The 21544-nt window shown below is 38.8% G+C and overlaps 1 protein-coding gene across 2 annotated transcripts in view; it reads left to right on the top strand.

Moving 5' to 3' along the window:
* The window catches only part of SREK1IP1 (SREK1 interacting protein 1), a 65982-nt gene that overhangs the window by 5240 nt on the left and 39198 nt on the right, over positions 1-21544 (top strand). Inside the window, exons 1-2 of one of the 2 annotated variants that reach the window (XM_036846976.1) lie at positions 2264-2499; positions 5796-5843. In XM_036846976.1, the coding sequence (XP_036702871.1) occupies positions 2451-2499; positions 5796-5843 (97 nt within the window). In that variant the 5' untranslated portion in view covers positions 2264-2450. Of the gene's footprint in view, positions 1-2263; positions 2500-5795; positions 5844-21544 lie in introns of those variants that run through there. The other variant, XM_036846977.1, reaches the window with a different exon arrangement.

The following is a 21544-nucleotide window of genomic DNA, read 5'->3' as shown; positions in this document are numbered from 1 at the left end:
GAAAAGGAATCTAATTTGAATCTAATCAAATTAAAAATGAAAAGAATGGACAGAGGTGATTACAATTGCTAATTACTACAAAGAAAACTTAGTTAAGCTGTTTACTTTTAAATTTAAATGATTATAGAAAATATTTTAATTATAAAGGAAGCTTTTACAGGCTTCCCTAAAATCTAAAATATACAGCACGAGAGAAATATAATATTAAGTTCCAAGCATCACTGTTAAAGTTCCCAGTGACAAAATTGTTGACTTTGGAAACAGGTGATGTGAAATTTCAAGAGAATAAATTGCGGTCAGTATGATGGCTTGCCTTACCTTTGGGGGCCACTGAACAGCCTGAGGCTACTGTCAGGAACACTCCATCCCTTTGTCTCACGTTTTCTCATTCCTTTTATTTTGTCCCTGCTTTTTCATCTTTTCTAACGTTTCTCTTTTCGCTTCCTTCTTTGCCCTACTATTACGTTTTTTTCATTTTATGCTAACTACTAAAGTATAATTCATATATGTGAAAATAAAATGCACAATCACAAATGTACAGCTTGAAGAATCATATATATAATAAAGATTTTGAATATTTCCATCATCCCAGAAAGTTCCCTGTGCTTCCGTCATTTCCCCCTTCCCAGCAGTCATTATTTTCATTTCTTTTGTCCTTTTATTCCTTTTCTTTTAGTGCCTATCATGCCTCAGGTGGGCCAGTGACACTGCAGACACTAGTTTCATAGCTGGCAATTGGGAGCAATAGAAGTTACTGATTCCCAACTGCTGAAGTATTTTCTTAAATTTATAACCTCAAAGCAACAAAGATTTGTTGAGGACCTCCTAGCAACTCTACACCATGCTAGGCACCAAGTTGTATACAAAATGTAGCATGGTCCCAAATCTAGAGAAACTGACATTCTCTAGTCCTTTAAGTTACTGGGAGAGGAAGGACCCCTGCCACTCAAGTTCAACAGAATTCTAGATCAGAGTAAGGCTTTGTTAACATATAACAAATACAATAAATAAAGACCTCTACAATTTGTTCCTAAAACTGTCAGTTAATAAAATTTTGTTGAAAATCTGCAATGTAGCTTCTCTGAAGAATTTACAGTTGCAATCATTGCCTTTTGTCAAAGAATTCTTGCATGGTAGCACCTCTTCTTAGTGTTGGGGCTAAGGGAGGTTTCTGGGTTTGGTTTTTGAGAAGGCAATCATTCACGTTTCAAATTTTAGAGATATACAAAAGGTCTATAGTGACGTGTCTCTCACCCTTTCTCCCCCTGGACCCAGGACTCCTTTCTTCAGGTAACCAATGTATATATCCTTGAAGAGATTCTTTTCTTTACATATCTCTATCTATTAATATAATCTATATATAATCTATATTATATGTAAGTGTGTAGGAATATATATATTATATATATAATCTATATTATATATAACGTGTAGGGATATATATATATATAATTTCCTTTCTTTTATACAAATGGTAACGTTCCATAAACACTGTTCTACAGTTTGCTTTTTTTCTCTTTATATCTTAGAGATCATTGCATATCATTAAGTAAAGAACATCCTTATTCTTTTATACCAAAATTGGTGACTAAATTATTTCTACTTTTTCACTATTACAAACAATGCTGCAGTGAATAACTTTGCACATAAGCCTGTATGCATATGTGCAAGTAAATTGAGAGGATTAATTCCCAGATGTGGAAGTGCTGTATCAAAGGAGTGTGTACACTGGTAGTTCTGATAGATTTTGTCAGCTTACTTTCCATGGAGATGGTACTCACTTTTACTCCTACGAGCGATACATGTGTTTATGTCCCCGCACACCCTCTTCACCCTTTTCAGTTTTTGCTGTTCTGATAAGTGAAAATGGAATCCCAGTTTAGATTTTAATGTACATTTCATTTATTATGAATAAGGCTGAGCATCTTTCTGTATGTTTCAGAGTTGTTTCTATTTCCTTTTCTGTGAACTTTCCATTCAGTTCCTTTGCCCGTTTTTTTCCTATTGGTTATTGATCTTTTTCTTAATTCTTTGGTGGGTTTTATAGAGTAGGGGTAATTGCCCTTTGTTGGTGCTATGAGTTGCAAATGTTTTTTCCCAAGTTTTCATGTGTCTTTTGAGTTTGCTTTTGGTGGTCTTTGTCATTCAGATTTTGTTATGTAGCCAAATTTTTTTTTTTAATGAGCATATGTGTTCTTTATTGGGATGCTCACAAGAATGAGACACATTAGAACCGTCCTTCTGCTGTGATGGAGAGTACATGCATCTGACCCACCTCATGGCAGGAAATAGGCAGGGGTAAGGGCTCTCAGAGCTGGTACCAAGTGTCCACTGAAGAAATCTCCATTCACCAAAGCAAGGATGTTTCCTTGAGTTCCATCATCTCTGCTGTAGCTTCCGGTTCTCCATGACTGGCCCAGAATCCTCCATTCCAGAAGGTCACCTGTTCCATGTCTCACTCACCGAGATGCCTCTGGAATTTTGCAGCACATCTCTTTGGTATGTTGCTGCCCTGCCACCCTCAGAGGCATAGGTGGGGGCTGGGGGGAAATATATTACTGACATGTAGCCAAATTTATAAGTTTTTATTTGATGGCTTTTGAATTATAGGTCATGATTATTTAATGGCTTTTGGATTGTAGGAACATTTCGAGGGAGGCAGGGTCTATTATTCTAGCAAACTTTGAAGAGGAGTGGAACAAAGAACAGCATGGGAACCTAAGATGGGGAAATGGATAACTTGTCAGAGTCAGGGCCTCCCTTATAGTCTTGCTATTCAGTTTGACATGGATCTCAAGTACCATTGTATCAGCAGAGTTCTTGTTCCAGACAACAGAAACTGACTAGTTAACTTAAGCAGAAAAGGAAAGATACCAGGAAGCTCACAGACTCTTAAGAAAAGGCTGGATAATAGAGGCTCAGAAAACAAACAAGAGCAAGGGAACCCGTAGCCAAGATCCTGCACAGGCCTAGACCTGGTTAGGGCTGCTGCTGCCAGTGGCATTACTACCACTAGAAACTGGATCCTGACAGCAGAATGAACTAACTGTCCCCATTTCATTGTGTCACTTGTCTCAGATTTACTGTGTCTGTTGCATCGGATTCAAAGTTCCAGGTAAAAGTATTTAGTTGGCCAGACAGTTGTGAAAATGATAGACAAATGAAGCTTGAAATCTTAATTTAGCCAAAGGCTGGTGAGGATATAACTGATATGAAATTATTTAGAGTTCTTGTTATACTTCTCTTTCATGTAAAAATTACAACCTTGTTAAAGAAGATGAACTGCTCTGAAAAAGTTTCATATTTTGTTCATTCTAAAAATAGGAGATACTTGAATGATAATTTTTATCGATGTCTTTAGTCAAAGATGAGTTAATTTCTAATACATGCTGAGATGAGATCATTTCGAATCTGTCCACTGCAACATTTTGAGTTTGTTGTAGGAGAGGTAATGGTGCATTTAGCACAGTCTTGTTCAGTACTATTCAGTGTCTGTGGTTTCTGTGGGAACAGACTTAACATTGACCCGGATTCTCTGAGCATCTTTTTCAACGTGCAGTTATTTCATAACGAAAGAGCCTGATTTTATTATTAATCCAGTTTTATACCACAGTTCTGCTACAATGCAGCTTATGTGTTTCTATACTCTGCAACAAAACCCACAAGGTTTATGGAAAAACAAATGAGGTTGGGGGCTTCCCTGGTGGCGCAGTGGTTAAGAATCTGCCTGCCAATGCAGGGGACACGGGTTCGAGCCCTGGTCTGGGAAGATCCCACATGCCGCGGAGCAACTAGGCCCGTGAGCCACAACTACTGAGCCTGCGTGTCTGGAGCCTGTGCTCCGCAACAAGAGAGGCCGCGTTAGTGAGAGGCCCGCGCACCGCGATGAAGAGTGGCCCCCACTTGCCACAACTAGAGAAAGCCCTCGCACAGAAACGAAGACCCAACACAGCCAAAAATAAATAAGTAAATTTAAAAAATAAAATAAATAAAATAACAACAACAAAAAAGAGGTTGGGGCACAACACTCAAAAACTTCATCAGCGATACATTAAAAAAATCATAGGAACTTATCTGCATATGTTAATTGGTTAAAAGATACATAAATACTGCAATAAACAGGACACTATACCTTTTAAAAGACCTGAAGTTTGCTGTGGAAGAGGAGTTCAGAAGAATTGTAGCTTATGAGTTGTTCTGAAGTAGTGGTAGGAAGGTAGTAATACAAAATCAGATGGGAAGTTATAACACCAGATGTGGGTGGGTGCTGCTCACAGCACGCGTGGTGAACTGAAGTTGCTAGAAACGTTTGAGATGTGTCCGTGTGTGTTTTGAGGCTCAGAGCAACTGGATGCAGGTTTCTGTATTCACCTAGTGTATTTCATGGACACTTTGCCCTCACATTGTTCCCTCTTACATCAGAGGCATTGGAACAAATTTATGTTTTTTAAGAAAGCATCATAGCAGAACGGACTGTATTTTTACTAGAACAACTCAACAATGTATATTTTAGGGGGAAATGACTAATATTTGACTTTATACCATTAAAGAAATGGTTTGAAAATGATCTTTCTTTTAAAATTAAATGTATTACATTTGCACTGTATGTACTTTATTATTAAACTGAGATATCTCCATTTGAAGGACTTAGGAGTTAGATGCCCTTCATTAAGAAATAGAGTAATACTGTACTGGCCCTCTGATTGGTTAATGGAAGCCCTTATTGGAGGTTAAAATTGGTTTCAACTACATATACATACAATGGAATATTATTCAGTCATAAAAAGGAATGCCATTCTGGTGTGTGCTACAGTATGGATGAACCTTGAAAACTTTATGCTAGGTAAAATAAGCCAGGCACAAAAGGATAAATATTGTATGATTCCACTTATATGAGATCCCTAGAACAGGCAAATGCATAGAAACAGAAAACAGAATAGAGATTACCAGGAGCTCGAGGGAAAGGGGAATGGACAGTTATTGTTTAATGGTCACAGTGACTGTTTGGGATGATAGTGATGAAGTTTTGGAAATAACGGATAGTGGTGATGGTTGTATAACATTGTGAATGTACTTAATACCATTGAATTGTGCACTTTGAAATGGTTAAGATGGTAAATTTTTATGTTATATGTATGTTATCACAATAAAAAATCAGTTTTATTTCCTCTATTATTTGTATCTTCAACATTACCTGCATGTACCACTATTTATACAGAGATACTGTAAATACTTCTAAACATTGATCACACCGAATATGTGACTAGTTTTTTTCTCTTTTCAAAATTTGAGTGCTGAATTGAGATGTTTCTTACAATACCTAGCAATTAAAGTATGTTTCTGGAATTTCACCAATTCCTTTAATAAAGTTAGAATTCTTTTTCTTCTAAGAGTAAGCAGAAAAATATTTGTTAACCTGCATGTTTACGTATATATCTAGTCAGTTAATTATTTTACGTTTGAGAGACAGGCCAAAGTACCCCGGAATTTCTTCTGCAGTGTTATAGAATTCCTGGAATGTTGAAGCTCTTGACTATAGTACACCATTTCTGTTGAATTAGAGAAAAATATCTTCTTTAAGTATTTGTCATAGAAATAATTTGAGTAAATTAGCTTTTCCACTGATTTCTAATAATTATAGTAATTGAGTAGTATTCTAAGCTAGGTCAGAGATGATTTTTTTTTGAGAAATAAATTCTATAACAAGTGGTTTTCTCAGCTTTTCCATGTGATGAAATGTTTGTTCTTATTACTTATCTATATGTCTCCTAAAATGTTATCCAACTGTATTTCAGGTTGCAACAAGGACAGTGTCCGAGCAGGCTGTAAAAAGTGTGGCTATCGTAAGTACATTAAAAAATTGCATTTTGTGCAGAGAATCATTGCCTCTTTGGGCAATATGATTTAGCATCCTGATTTCAGGGCCCTGAGCATAGTCCTTTAGCCCTGTTATTTAGCTCAGGTTTGCAGATAATTCAGAAATCCCTCTGTCAGCACCGAATACTCACTTTTCTTCCCTGCTCTGGACCCAGTGACAGGTGGCTAAATATCTGGTGACTAGCAGAAATGTCGTGAAGTACAAGTGGAGTAGTAGATTTAGGAGTCTGACGAAAGTATATTCCCCAAAAAAGTACATAGATACTTATTCTTTTATTCCTTATCCTTGTAGATACTAGGCAAAGAGGTGAAAGCAATGGAAACTATTTATGAAAGGTTTTCCTGTTTATTGAATTAACTCTTTATAAGGGTGAAATTGGTCCCAGAATTTCTGCTCACTGGTGAAACCTTGATTTAAACAGTCAACCTCCATTATGATTAGTGAAATGGAGTGGAAAAGTAAACTTCAGCATGAGCAATTATGTAGTCTAAATTTGTACTTATGTAGTATAAACAAGTATCGTTTTCCTAGGTAAATGTAACAATTCCTAAAGCCTTAATAACAGCTCTAACAGTAGCATTACACTGTTTTCTAAGTTGTTTGGAGAACATGCAAATGAGCCTGGATTGTTGTTAATACTCCCATTCACAGCAGAGTTATTTTGTAACGAAATAAAGATGTTCTTGTATGGAAAAAAAAAATTTTTTTTTTCAAATCATGTAATAAGAGAGCACTTGGGGCATGAATCTCCAGTAGAAGGGCTAAGAATAAAAGCATGCTAGGAGAACCAAGTCACATGCCTTCAAGCAAAGGCTGAAACCTGGCTCAGTTGAAGCTTGCTCAACTAGCAAAAGTGGACATATAAGTATACATATCCTTCATATAAATAAAAACTCCTGAAGAATGTGCTTGCATGCAAGAAATGAGTGCAATGATGTCTTTTCTGGTTTTTTAATTTGCTTATATTTATTTATGCTTTGTTTATGTTCTTTCAATCCTTGCTAACTTCATTTCTTTATTCAAGACTTAAGATTAGGAGTACATACATAAGGAGTAAAACCACAAAGAAAAGCAAAGAAGACATACATAAGTGAGGCTAGTGGTTATCTGGGGGAAGTGGGGGACAGCAAGTGGTTTGTGGGGGGAGGGCACACAGAAGATTAATTAGGGTTCCGGTAACAATCTGTTACCTAACCTGAGAGATGGGTATGCAGCCATTTACTTTATTAATTCTCTTTCAACTGTAAATATTCACTGTATATACTCTTCTCTATGTGTGATGCACTTAATAATAAAGATTGTTTGAATTTTTACGTTAAAAAAAAGACTTAAAGTACTATATATATCGATGCTGTATTCACTTCAAAATCTAGAATGGATTTCCCAGTCTGTCTACTAATACCAGTTCATCTACTTGGACTCCTTTTAACTTAAGACTTGTAGGAAAGCAATTAAAATCATTTTTTTGGAAATAGAATTCTTGTTGATCTAGTTTCCTCATTGCTATTTTATATTAGACAATAATGGAAGCATCTGTAGTAATTATAATTTATTTAGAGAAGCCAAGTAAGCAAATAGTTTTGACTGTCTGTCCAAGTTTAGTGCCTTCTGCTATATTATTCAAATCTTTCTTTTGATTTTGGTGATTAAATTATAAACAATTTCTAATTTGTCTCCTATGGAAAAATTTAGTAATATTTCCCTTCTGGGTTAAATTTACATCTTACAGCTGCTAGAGATGAAAGTCTTCTCAGTGTACACCTCTTTCTAATAGAAACTACATTTTAAAAATTATCTGTTATTTGGAGGCCAGAATCTTTGTGTTGCTTGTAGAGGTAAGACAAAGGTCAACAAAACCCTTCAAAATGTTTTTAATGCCTAAGAATTTGAATATTTGTCAGTGAGGTACGAAAGAGTATTTTCTCTCTATTATTGTGAAAAGAGTGGTTTAGATTGTACACTTTTTAAAACTTCAGTACTTGATTGAAAAATATTGTCAGTATGTTTCAATAATGGTTATATTGTTTTTTAAATGTTTCAAATTAAACATGAATGTGTTGCTAGGTTAACATAGATCTCACTTTTTCGTGGCAGAATTTCCTCAGCAAAATTAGAAAAATGGTAATTTCTATAATGAGTTTTTATTTGAATTTTTTTGAAGTTGGCAACTTCTGAATATTTAAAAGCTACAAGGACGCTAAGCCTTTGTCTATGCAATAAATGTCTCAGATAATTATGACAGTTCTCAGAAAATATGCTAAAATGAGGTTCAATACAGTACACTCAGTAGTTTCTCAGAGCATTTGATTACAGCAATAGGAAATAAAAACATTTTATTTAACTTAAAAATGCTAATCTATTGATATAATACACAGTCATGACCTTTTCTTTGCCATGGGTCTGCTAATTGGTGTTACACACAATCTTTTGAGTGCAAATCATATTTGACATGTATTTTCTACTTTTTGTAGTTTGTTTCTTCAAAGATGAGCAAGCAGTTAAGATACTTGTAAAGAAATCTGAGTGCAAAATCCTTCTATCATTAGTTCTCAACTAGAGGTGATACAGCTTCCCTGGAAATATGTGAAGGTTTTTTTGTTTAGTTGCCCATAACAACTGTCATACCGGAGAAGAGCAGTATGACATTTAGTATGTAGGGTCCAGGAACTATAAATATCCTGCAGTGTCTTGGACAATGAAGAATTGTCTGGCCCAAAATGCCAATGACACCCCCTTTGAGAAAAAAAGATACCTTTTCTCACTGTTTTAGGTTTTTTTCTCCTATCTTTGCAGTCTTCTTACCAAGACCTAATTTGAAAACTGCTTTTTTAAAGCAGTTCGTCTAAATCAAGCCTTTCCAGAAGTACTGCTTTGTTTCATGGAAACAACTACTCTTTTTTTTTTTTCCACATTCATATTTTTTGACTTACATGGTATTATATAAACAAATTTTGTAACAATGAATAACAGACTCTTGGTGGAGTAAAATATCAACAGATGGAGTAAAATAGATAGGCATGAGCTGAGGAAAAAGAGATCAAAATGGTACAATGCCAGGAGAAGCAGGACTAGGCAGCATCATATAAGCCGAAGGAGTAAAGGTTTTCAAGGTTGAGGAGAAATGTCAGGTGTAATAGATAAGATTTGTGAGAAACAGATTGAAAACTGTTCACTGGATTTGCCAGGTAGAATGCTTTGCTGACCTTAGCAAGATCAGTTTAAGTAGAGTTGTAGGTCGTGAAACAAACTATGTAGATTCAGGCCTGAATGGTGAGGGATAGGGCCTATGTTATTTCCATTTTTAAAGAAATTTACATGAGGGACTTCCCTGGTAGCGCAGTGGTTAAGAATCTGCCTGCCAATGCAGGGGACACAGGTTCGAGCCCTGGTCCGGGAAGATCCCACATGCTGCAGAGCAACTAAGCCAGTGCGCCACAGCTACTGAGCTTGTGCTCTAGAGCCCGCGTGCCACAACTACTGAAGCCTGTGCTCCACAACAAGAGAAGCCACCGCAACGAGAAGCCCGCACACTGCAACGAAGAGTAGCCCCCGCTCACGTAACTAGAGAAAGCCCGCGCGCAGCAACAAGGACCCAACGCAGCCAAAAATGAATAAATAAATAAAATTTAAAAAAAAAAAAAAGAAAGCAATTTACATGAGAAAAGTAGGGTACTGTCTTAAGGTCCATATGGGCTGCTATAACAAAATAACACAGGCTGGGTAGCTTATAAACAACAGAAATGTATTGCTCACAGTTCTAGAAGCTGGAAGTCCGAGTTCTGGATGCCAGCATGGTCAGGTGAAAGCCCTTTTCCGAGTCACAGATTTTTGTTGTATCCCCAGTTGGCGGAAGGGGCTAGGGATCTCTCTGGAGTCTCTTTTAGAAGGCACTAATCCCATTCATGAGGGTACCACCCTCAGAACCTAATCACCTTCCAAAGGCCCCACCTACTAATACCATCACCTATGGGGGTTAGAATTTCAACATATGAATTTTGGGGGACACAAACATTCATATCATATTGAATAATTCCTAGAAGAGAATATGGGATAAATGGAGGGTTTTATATTTGAAGTATAAGATGTGTATATAGACCAAGGGGATATTAGAAGAGATCTTGTAGATATTGGAGACAGGAGAAGATTATGGAAGTTTCTCTTACGAGGTATGACAAGGATACCTCTTAAGTCTGGAGGAAACTAGGTGAGAAAAATATGGTTGTTTTCAGGTGCAGAGACAAAGTAGAAGGAGATGCTGCCTGTTAATCTTAATTTTCTTTGTAAATTAGGAGGCAGGATCATCTGTTTTGGGAGGAAGCACTGAGTGGGCCAGGGAATGGTCGAAAAATAATTTAAGTCAGGCATTAGTTTGGAAAAGTCATTAAGGGAAATAGGAGAGGAAGTTGACCAAAGACAAAAAATGAAAAAGTTTGTGTTTGTTCTCATGTCCATGAATGTGTGATTGTGTTCAAGCATTGTTTGGCTGCTCAGGGGTAGGCACGACTCAAAGAAAGGATAGCTTTGACCCAGACTAGTTGTTTTACAGTGAGGTACAGTAAAACAGGAATATGAAAGAGTCAATGAGGCTTATAAAAGAGTGTTCAGATGGTCAGGAATGATAGACTAAGAGAAAAATGAAACGATTAAGAGGCTGAAGGTCTTAATGAGATTCAGAAACAGATCTGTGCATGGGTGTAAGGGAATAAGGAAGCTAGAAGGATAAAAGGTTATAGTCAAAGTACTATAATAGTGGAGTTTAAAATTTCAGACATGATACAGTTCCAGGTGATGACAAGGAACCTTGTGTGGCCTGTCAAGGAGCTGAGAAAAGCCATCCAAAGCCATAGGCTGTCCGTCCAAGCTATGGAAGGGCTTAAGGTAAAGAGCTAGAGTGTGAGCCAGGCTCCAACAATTTTGGTGGATGGGGCTGTTACACAGCAGCAGAGGGCTGAAGGGGAGCATAGGGGACTGCTATGTGGAAGCAGTGTTGAGGAGCCTGGAGGATGCTAATAATACAGAGGTAAGCTGTAAAGAAGCGTCTGCAGGAAAGAGCCAAGTATCCCTTAAGAAAAGCAGTAGAGGGAGCATTCTGTGAACAGGTAGCACAGTTTGTTCACCAGGGATTGCAGGTTTCAGAAGCTGTCATAAAAAGATGGGGAGAGAAGGGGGTGATGATTAGTTAAGTCAGAGGAACAGAAAGAGCAATGTGTGGATGAGACTTCAGGGAAGTAATATGAATACAGAGACCTGCACTTTTGGGTGGGAACCAAAATGATAGGGATGTGAAGTTTGGGGAATTAACTGGGTTTAAGAATTCAGAAGTTTATAATGTAGCTTTCATCATCTCAAAACTCAGGACCTTAGGTAGAGACAAAGCCTGGTAAAAATTAGTACTTGTTAGCCTAGTCTGTACACGCTGTACGCCAAGAAAGAAGTGCATGGGCACCCTAATTATAAAACAAGAGTTTTTTTAATGCATTGACACATTTTTATCTGAACAGTCTAAATGAAACTGTAGGTTTTATTGTTACTGGACACTTAGAGTTGCCCACATAGCCACTCCTTGAGTGAGAACAAGGGAGAATATGCCTTTGCTTTTATTGGTACGATAACTGGTAAGAACCTGGTACTGTGTACTGAATATCTACTTGGTGCTAGGGTCTGTAATAAGCAGTTTAAAGATATGATTCATTGCATTTCATTCCTAAAACAACGCTGTGAAGTAGGTTTCATAGTCTCTATTTTTTTTTTAACATCTTTATTGAAGTATAATTGCTTTACAATGGTGTGTTAGTTTCTGCTTTAAAACAAAGTGAATCAGTTATACATATACATATGTTCCCATATCTCTTCCCTCTTGCATCTCCCTCCCTCCCACCCTCCCTATCCCACCCCTCTAGGTGGTCACAAAGCACCGAGCTGATCTCCCTGTGCTATGCGGCTGCTTCCCACTAGCTATCTATTTTACATTTGGTAGTGTATATATGTCCATGACACTCTCTCACCCTGTCACATCTCACCCCTCCCCCTCCCCATATCCTCAAGTCCATTCTTTAGTAGGTCTGCATCTTTATTCCCATCTTGCCACTAGGTTCTTCATGTCCTTTTTTTTTTTTTTTCCCTTAGATTCCATATATATGTGTTAGCATACTGTATTTGTTTTTCTCTTTCTGACTCACTTCACTCTGTATGACAGACTCTAACTCCATCCACCTCATTACAAATACCTCCATTTCATTTCTTTTTATGGCTGAGTAATATTCCATTGTATATATGTGCCACATCTTCTTTATCCATTCATCCGATGATGGACACTTTGGTTGCTTCCATGTCCTGGCTATTGTAAATAGAGCTGCAATGAACATTTTGGTACATGACTCTTTTTGAATTATGGTTTTCTCAGGGTATATGCCCAGTAGTGGGATTGCTGGGTCATATGGTAGTTCTATTTTTAGTTTTTTAAGGAACCTCCATACTGTTCTCCATAGTGGCTGTATCAATTTACATTCCCACCAACAGTGCAAGAGTGTTCCCTTTTCTCCACACCTTCTCCAGCATTTATTGTTTCTAGATTTTTTGATGATGGCCATTCTGACTGGTGTGAGATGATACCTCATTGTAGTTTTGATTTGCATTTCTCTAATGATTAAGGATGTTGAGCATTCTTTCATGTGTCTGTTGGCCATCTGTATATCTTCTTTGGAGAAATGTCTGTTTAGGTCTTCTGCCCATTTTTGGATTGGGTTGTTTGTTTTTTTGTTATTGAGCTGTATGAGCTGCTTGTAAATCTTGGAGATTAATCCTTTGTCAGTTGCTTCATTTGCAAATATTTTCTCCCATTCTGAGGGTTGTCTTTTGGTCTTGTTTATGGTTTCCTTTGCTGTGCAAAAGCTTTTAAGTTTCATTAGGTCCCATTTGTTTATTTGTGTTCTTATTTCCATTTCTCTAGGAGCTGGGTCAAAAAGGATCTTGCTGCGATTTATGTCATAGAGTGTTCTGCCTATGTTTTCCTCTAAGAGTTTGATAGTGTCTGGCTTAACATTTAGGTCTTTAATCCATTTTGAGTTTATTTTTGTGTATGGTGTCAGGGAGTGTTCTAGTTTCATACTTTTACATGTACCTGTCCAATTTTCCCAGCACCACTTATTGAAGAGGCTGTCTTTTCTCCACTGTATATGCTTGCCTCCTTTATCAAAGATAAGGTGACCATATGTGTGTGGGTTTATCTCTGGGCTTTCTATTCTGTTCCATTGATCTATATTTCTGTTTTTGTGCCAGTACCAAACTGTCTTGATTACTGTAGCTTTGTAATATAGTCTGAAGTCAGGGAGCCTGATTTGCCCAGCTCCATTTTTCGTTCTCAAGATTGCTTTGGCTATTCGGGGTCTTTTGTGTCTCCATACAAATTGTGAAATTTTTTGTTCTACTTCTGTTAAAAATGCCAGTGGTAGTTTGATAGGGATTGCATTGAATCTGTAGATTGCTTTGGGTAGTAGAGTCATTTTCACAATGTTGATTCTTCCAATCCAAGAAAATGGTATATCTCTCCATCTATTTGTATCATCTTTAATTTCTTTCATCAGTGTCCTATAATTTTCTGCATACAGGTCTTTTGTCTCCTTAGGTAGGTTTATTCCTAGATATTTTATTCTTTTTGTTGCAGTGGTAAATGTGAGTGTTTTCTTAATTTCACTTTCAGATTTTTCATCATTAGTGTATAGGAATGCAAGAGATTTCTGTGCATTAATTTTGTATCCTGCTACTTTACCAAATTCATTGATTAGCTCTAGTAGTTTTCTAGTGGCAGTTTTAGGATTCTCTATGTATAGTATCATGTCATCTGCAAACAGTGACAGCTTTACTTCTTCTTTTCCGATTTGGATTCCTTTTATTTCTTTTTCTTCTCTGATTGCTGTGGCTAACACTTCCAAAACTATGTTGAATAATAGTGGTGAGAGTGGGCAACCTTGTCTTGTTCCTGATCTTAGTGGAAATGGTTTCAGTTTTTCACCATTGAGGACAATGTTGGCTGTGGGTTTGTCATATATGGCCTTTATTATGTTGAGGAAAGTTCCCTCTATGCCTACTTTCTGCAGGGCTTTTATCATAAATGGGTGTTGAATTTTGTCGAAAGCTTTCTCTGCATCTATTGAGATGATCATGTGGTTTTTCTCCTTCAGTTTGTTAATCTGATGTATCACGTTGATTGATTTGCGAATATTGAAGAATCCTTGCATTCCTGGAATAAACCCCACTTGATCATGGTGTATAATCCTTTTAATATGCTGTTGGATTCTGTTTGCTAGTATTTTGTTGAGGATTTTTGCATCTATGTTCATCAGTGATATTGGCCTGTAGTTTTCTTTCTTTGTGACATCTTTGTCTGGTTTTGGTATCAGGGTGATGGTGGCCTCGTAGAATGAGTTGGGAAGTGTTCCTCCCTCTGCAATATTTTGGAAGAGTTTGAGAAGGATAGGTGTTAGCTCTTCTCTAAATGTTTGATAGAATTCGCCAGTGAAGCCATCTGGTCCTGGGCTTTTGTTTGTTGGAAGATTTTTAATCACAGTTTCAATTTCAGTGCTTGTGATTGGTCTGTTCATATTTTCTATTTCTTCCTGGTTCAGTCTCGGTAGGTTGTGCATTTCTAAGAATCTGTCCATTTCTTCCAAGTTGTCCATTTTATTGGCATAGAGTTGCTTGTAGTAATCTCTCATGATCGTTTGTATTTCTGCAGTGTCAGTGGTTACTTCTCCTTTTTCATTTCTAATTCTATTGATTTGAGTCTTCTCCCTTTTTCTCTTGATGAGTCTGGCTAATGGTTTGTCAATTTTGTTTATCTTCTTGAAGAACCAGCTTTTAGTTTCATTGATTTTTGCTATTGTTTCCTTCATTTCTTTTTCATTTATTTCTGATCTGATCTTTATGATTTCTTTCCTTCTGCTAGCTTTGGGGTTTTTTTGCTCTTCTTTCTCTAATTGCTTTAGGTGCAAGGTTAGGTTGTTTATTCGAGATGTTTCCTGTTTCTTGAGGTAGGCTTGTATTGCTATAAACTTCCCTCTTAGAACTGCTTTTGCTGCATCCCATAGGTTTTGGGTCGTCGTGTCTCCATTGTCATTTGTTTCTAGGTATTTTTTGATTTCCCCTTTGATTTCTTCAATGATCACTTCGTTATTAAGTAGTGTATTGTGTAGCCTCCATGTGTTTGTATTTTTTACAGATCTTTTCCTGTAATTGATAGCTAGTCTCATAGCGTTGTGGTCGGAAAAGATACTTGATACGATTTCGATTTTCTTAAATTTACCAAGGCTTGATTTGTGACCCAAGATATGATCTATACTGGAGAATGTTCCATGAGCACTTGAGAAAAATGTGTATTCTCTTGTTTTTGGGTGGAATGTTCTATAAATATCAGTTAAGTCCATCTTGTTTAATGTGTCATTTAAAGCTTGTGTTTCCTTATTTATTTTCATTTTGGATGATCTGTCCATTGTTGAAAGTGGGGTGTTAAAGTCCCCTACTATGATTGTGTTGCTGTCGATTTCCCCTTTTATGGCTGTTAGTATTTGCCTTATGTATTGAGGTGCTCCTATGTTGGGTGCATAAATATTTACAATTGTTATACCTTCCTCTTGGATCGATCCCTTGATCATTATATAGTGTCCTTCTTTGTCTCTTGTAATAGTCTTTATTTTAAAGTCTATTTTGTCTGATATGAGAATTGCTACTCCAGCTTTCTTTTGATTTCCATTTGCATGGAATATCTTTTTCCATCCCCTCACTTTCAGTCTGTATGTGTCTCTAGGTCTGACGTGGGTCTCTTGTAGACAGCATAGATATGGGTCTTGTTTTTGTATCCATTCAGCCAGCCTGTGTCTTTTGGTGGGAGCATTTAATCCATTTACATTTAAGGTAATTATTGATATGTATGTTCCTATTCCCATTTTCTTAAATGTTTTGGGTTTGTTGTTGTAGGTGTTTTCCTTCTCTTGTGTTTCTTGCCTAGAGAAGTTCCTTTAGCATTTGTTGCAAAGCTGGTTTGGTGGTGCTGAACTCTCTCAGCTTTTGCTTGTCTGTAAAGGTTTTAATTTCTCCATCAAATCTGAATGAGATGCTTGCTGGGTAGAGTAACCTTGGTTGTAGGTTTTTCTCCTTCATCACTTTAAGTATATCCTGCCACTCCCTTCTGGCTTGCAGAGTTTCTGCTGAAAGGTCAGCTGTTAACCTTATGGGGATTCCCTTGTGTGTTATTTGTTGTTTTTTCCTTGCTGCTTTTAATATGTTTTCTTTATATTTAATTTTTGATAGTTTGATTAATATGTCTTGGCGTGTTTCTCCTTGGATTTATCCTGTATGGGACTCTCTGTGCTTCCAGGACTTGATTAACTATTTCCTTTCCCATATTAGGGAAGTTTTCAACTATAATCTCTTCAAATATTTTCTCAGTCCCTTTCTTTTTCTCTTCTTCTTCTGGGACCCCTATCATTCGAATGTTGGTGCGTTTAATGTTGTCCCAGAGGTCTCTGAGACTGTCCTCAGTTCTTTTCATTCTTTTTTCTTTATTCTGCTCTGCAGTAGTTATTTCCACTATTTTATCTTCCAGGTCACTTATCCGTTCTTCTGCCTCAGTTATTCTGCTATTGATCCTGTCTAGAGTATTTTTAATTTCATTTATTGTGTTTTTCATCGTTGCTTGGTTCCTCTTTAGTTCTTCTACATCCTTGTTAAATGTTTCTTGCATTTTGTCTATTCTATTTCCAAGATTTTGGATCATCTTTACTATCATTATTCTGAATTATTTTTCAGGTAGATTGCCTATTTCCTCTTCATTTGTTAGGTCTGGTGTGTTTTGACCCTGCTCCTTCACCTGCTGTGTGTTTTTTTGTCTTCTCATTTTGCTTATCTTACTGTGTTTGGGGTCTCCTTTTCACAGGCTGCAGGTTCGTAGTTCCCGTTGTTTTTGGTATCTGTCCCCAGTGGCTAAGGTTGGTTCAGTGGGTTGTGTAGGCTTCCTGGTGGAGGGGACTAGTGCCTGTGTTCTGGTGGGTGAGGTTGGATCTTGTCTTTCTGGTGGGCACGTCCACGTCTGGTGGTGTGTTTTGGGGTGTCTGTGGCCTTATTATGATTTTAGGCAGCCTCTCTGCTAATGGATGGGGCTATGTTCCTGTCTTGCTAGTTGTTTGGCATAGGGTGTCCAGCACTGTAGCTTGCTGGTCGTTGAGTGAAGCTGGGTCTTGATGTTGAGATGGAGATCTCTGAGAGATTTTCACCGTTTGGTATTACGTGGAGCTGGGAGGTCTCTTGTGGGCCAGTGTCCTGAAGTTGGCTCTCCCACCTCAGAGGCACAGCCCTGATGCCTGGCTGGAGCACCAAGAGCCTTTCATCCACACAGCTCAGAGTATAAGGAAGAAAAAAATAGAAAGAAAGAAAGAAAGAGGATAAAATAAAATAACATAAAGCTATTATAATAAAAAATAAGAAAAAAAAATTATTAAGAGTAAATGTGTTCAGAAAAAATTTTTTTTTAATTTTTAAAGATAGATTTATTAATTTTTTATAATGAAAAATAAGAAAAAAAATTATTAAGGAAAAAATTTATTAAGAAAAAAAATTTTTTAATTTTTTAAAATAAAAAATATGAAAAAACTTATTTAAAAAAATTTTTTTAATTTCTAAAAATAGAAAATAAGGAAAAAATTATTAAGAAAACATTTATTAGGAAAATAAAAAAATTTTTTTAAGTAAAAACAGCAACAAACAAAAAAAAAACGGACGGAGCTAACCCTAGGACTAATTAATGGTGAAAGCAAAGCTATACAGACAAAATCTCACCGAGAAGCATACACATATCCACTCACAAAAAGAGGAAAAGGGGAAAAATTAATATATCCTGCTCCCAAAGTCCACCTCTTGAATTTGGGATGATTCGTTGTCTATTCAGGTATTCAACAGATGCAGGCACATCAAGTTGTTTGTGGAGCTTTAATCCGCTGCTTCTGAGGCTGCTGGGAGAGATTTCCCCTTCTCTTCTTTGTTCGTACAGCTCCCAGGGTTCAGCTTTGGATTTGGACCCGCCTCTGCATGTAGGTCGCCTGAGGACGTCCGTTCCCCGCCCAGACAGAACGGGGTTAAAGGAGCAGCTGTTTCGGGGGCTCTGGCTCACTCAGGCCGGGGGGAGGGAGCGGTACGGAGGAGGCAGTGCGAGCCTGCGGCAGCAGAGGCCGGCGTGACGTTGCAGCAGCCTGAGGCGCGCCGTGCGTTTTCCCGGAGAAGTTGTCCCCGGACCACAGGAGCCCGGCAGCGGCAAGCTGCACCGGCTCCCGGGAGGGGCAGTGTGGAGAGTGACCTGCGCTCCCACATAGGCTTCTTGGTGGCGGCAGCAGCAGCCCTAGCGTCTCCTGCCCATCTCTGGGGTCTGCGCTGATAACCGCGGCTTGCGCCTGTCTCTGGGTTCCGCGGTGTTAGCTGCAGCTCGCGCCCGCGTCTGGGGTCCGCGGTGATAGCCGCGGCTCGTGCCAGTCTCTGGAGTTCGTTAAGGCGGCGCTCTGAATCCCCTCTCCTTGTGCACCGCAAAACAAAGAGGCAAGAAAAAGTCTCTTGCCTCTTCAGCAGCTGCAGACTTTTTCCCAGACTCCCTCCCAGCTAGCACCAAAGCCAGAGCCTCAGCTCCCAGCCCCGCCCGCCCCGGCGGCTGAGCAGACAAGCCTCTTGGGCTGGTGAGTGCTACTCAGCACCGATCCTCCGTGCGGGAATCTCTCTGCTTTGCCCTCCGCACCCCTGTGGCTGCGCTCTCCTCCGTGGCTCCGAAGCTTCCCCCCTCTGCCACCCGCAGTCTCTGCCCACGAAGGGGCTTCCTAGTGTGTGGAAACCTTTCCTCCTTCACGGCTCCCTCTCACTGGCGCAGGTCCCGTCCCTATTCTTTTGTCTCTGTTATTTCTTTTTTCTTTTGCCCTACCCAAGTACGTGGGGATTTTCTTGCCTTTTGGGAGGTTTGACGTCTTCTGCCAGCATTCAGTAGGTGTTCTGTAGGAGCAGTTCCACGTGTAGATGTGTTTCTACTGTATCTGTGGGAAGGAAGGTGATCTCTGCGTCTTACTCTTCTGCCATCTTGCTCCTCCCCCCCAGTCTCTATTTTTATGAACATTCAAAACCATTGGTCTGGCATGTAGGTGCAAACTTTAGCTGGCAGTTACTAGCTGTGTGACTTTAGGCAAGTTACTTAACCACTCTGTGCTTCAGTTTTGTGTCTATAAAATGAGATAATTATAATACTTAGTTCCATAGACTTGTTGTAAAGATTAAATTAGTTAATGCAAGTTTTACATCAATGCTTTGCCAAAAATCATTATTATTGATTATTATTGTTATAAATAATTATTGTGACAAATCAAAAAACAGGCTCAAGAGGATTACTCTGCTATTAAATAGGAAAACTGAAAATTGAAATCTGGTTATTAGTAAGACTTTATACTGTGCCGTGGTACATTTAAAAAAATTGTGGTAGGAGATTGGTTCTAGATGGCGGAGCAGAAGGACGTGCGCTCTCTCCCTCTTGCAAGAGCACCGGAATCACAGCTAACCACTGAACAATCATCGACAGGAACACACTGGAACTCACCAAACAAGATACCCCACATCCAAAGACAAAGGAGAAGCCACAGTGAGATGTTAGGAGGGGCGCAATCACAGTAAAATCAAATCCCATAACTCCTGGGTGGGTAACTCACAAACTGGAGAACACTTATTCCACAGAAGTCCACGCACTGGAGTGAAGGTTCTGAGCCCCACGTCAGGCTTCCCAACCAGGGGACTGGCAACGGGAGGAGGAATTCCTAGAGAATCAGACTTTGAAGGCTAGCGGGATTTGATTGCAGGACTTTGACAGGACTGGGGGAAACAGAGGCTCCACTCTTGGAGGGCACATGCAAAGTAGTGTATGCATAGGGACCCAGGGGAAGGAGCAGTGACCCCATAGAAGACTGAACCAGACCTACCTGCTAGTGGTGGAAGGTCTCCTGCAGAGGCGGGGAGTGGCTGTGTCTTATTGTGAGGACAAGGACACTGGCAGCAGAAGTTCTGGGAAGTACTCCTTGGCATTAGCCCACCCAGAACCTGCCATTAGCCCCACCAAAGAGCCCGGTAGGCTCCAGTGTTGGGTCACCTCAGGCCAAACAACCAACAGGAAGGGAACCCAGCCCCACCCATCAGCAGACAAGAGGATTACAGTTTTACTGAGCTCTGCCCACCAGAGCAACAGCGAGCTCTACCCACCACCAGTCCCTCCCATCAGGAAACTTGTACAGGCCTCTTAGATAGCCTCATCCACTAGAGGGAAGACAGCAGAAGCAAGAAGAACTACAATCCTGCAGCCTGTGGAACAAAGACCACAGTCACAGAAACATAGACAAGTTGAAAAGGTAGAGGGCTATGTACCAGATGAAGGAACAAGATAAAACCCCAGAAAAACAACTAAATGAAGTGGAGATAGGTAACCTTCCAGAAAAAGGATTCAGAATAATGATAGTGAAGATGTTCCAGGACCTCAGAAAAAGAGTGGAGACAAAGATCGAGAAGATGCAATAAATGTTTAACAAAGACCTAGAAGAATTAAAGAACAAACACCTAGAAGAATTAACAAACAAACAGAGATGAACAATACAATAACAGAAATGAAAAATACACTAGAAAATACACTAGAAGGAATCAATAGCAGAATAACTGAGGCAGAAGAACAGATAAGTGACCTGAAAGACAGAATAGTGGAATTCACTGCCATGGAACAGAATAAAGAAAAAAGAATGAAAAGAAATGAAGACAGCCTAAGAGACCTCTGGGACAACATTAAACGCAGCAACATTTGCATTATAGGGCTCCCAGAAGGAGAAGAGAGAGAGAAAGGACCCGAGAAAATATTTGAAGTGATTATAGTCTAAAACTTCCCTAGCATGGGAAAAGAAATAGCCACCCAAGTCCAGGAAGCGCAGGGAGTTACAGGCAGGATAAACCCAAGGAGAAACACACCGAGACACATAGTAATCAAATTGGCAAAAATTAAAGACAAAGAAAAACTATTGAAAGCAACAAGGGAAAAATGACAAATAACATACAAGGGAACTCCCATAAGGTTAACAGCTGATTTCTCAGCAGAAACTCTACAAGCCAGAAGGGAGTGGCATGATATATTTAAAGTGATGAAAGGGAGGAAACTACAACCAAGATTACTCTACCCTGAAAGGATCTCATTCAGATTCGACAGAGAAATCAAAAGCTTTACAGACAAGCAAAAGCTAAGAGAATTCAGCACCACCAAGCCAGCTCTACAACGAATGCTAAAGGAACTTCTCTAAGTGGGAAACACAAGAGAAGAAAATGACCTACAGAAACAAACCCATAACAATTAAAATGGTCATAGGAACATACATGTCGACAATTACCTTAAATGTGAGTGGATTAAATGCTCCAACCAAAAGACACAGGCTTGCTGAATGGGTACAGAAACAAGACCCATATATATGCTGTCTACAAGAGACCCACTTCAGACCGAGGGACACATACAGACTGAAAGTGAGGGGATGGAAAAAGATATTCCATGCAAATGGAAATCAAAAGAAAGCTGGAGTAGCAATTCTCATGTAAGATAAGATAGGCTTTAAAATAAAGAATGTTACA

This window comes from Balaenoptera musculus, chromosome 3 (assembly GCF_009873245.2).
Source record: "Balaenoptera musculus isolate JJ_BM4_2016_0621 chromosome 3, mBalMus1.pri.v3, whole genome shotgun sequence".
In the NCBI taxonomy this organism is placed as follows: Eukaryota; Metazoa; Chordata; class Mammalia; order Artiodactyla; family Balaenopteridae; genus Balaenoptera; species Balaenoptera musculus.
Note: the sequence above shows the minus strand (reverse complement) of the source record. Positions and strands in the feature narration are given on the sequence as shown.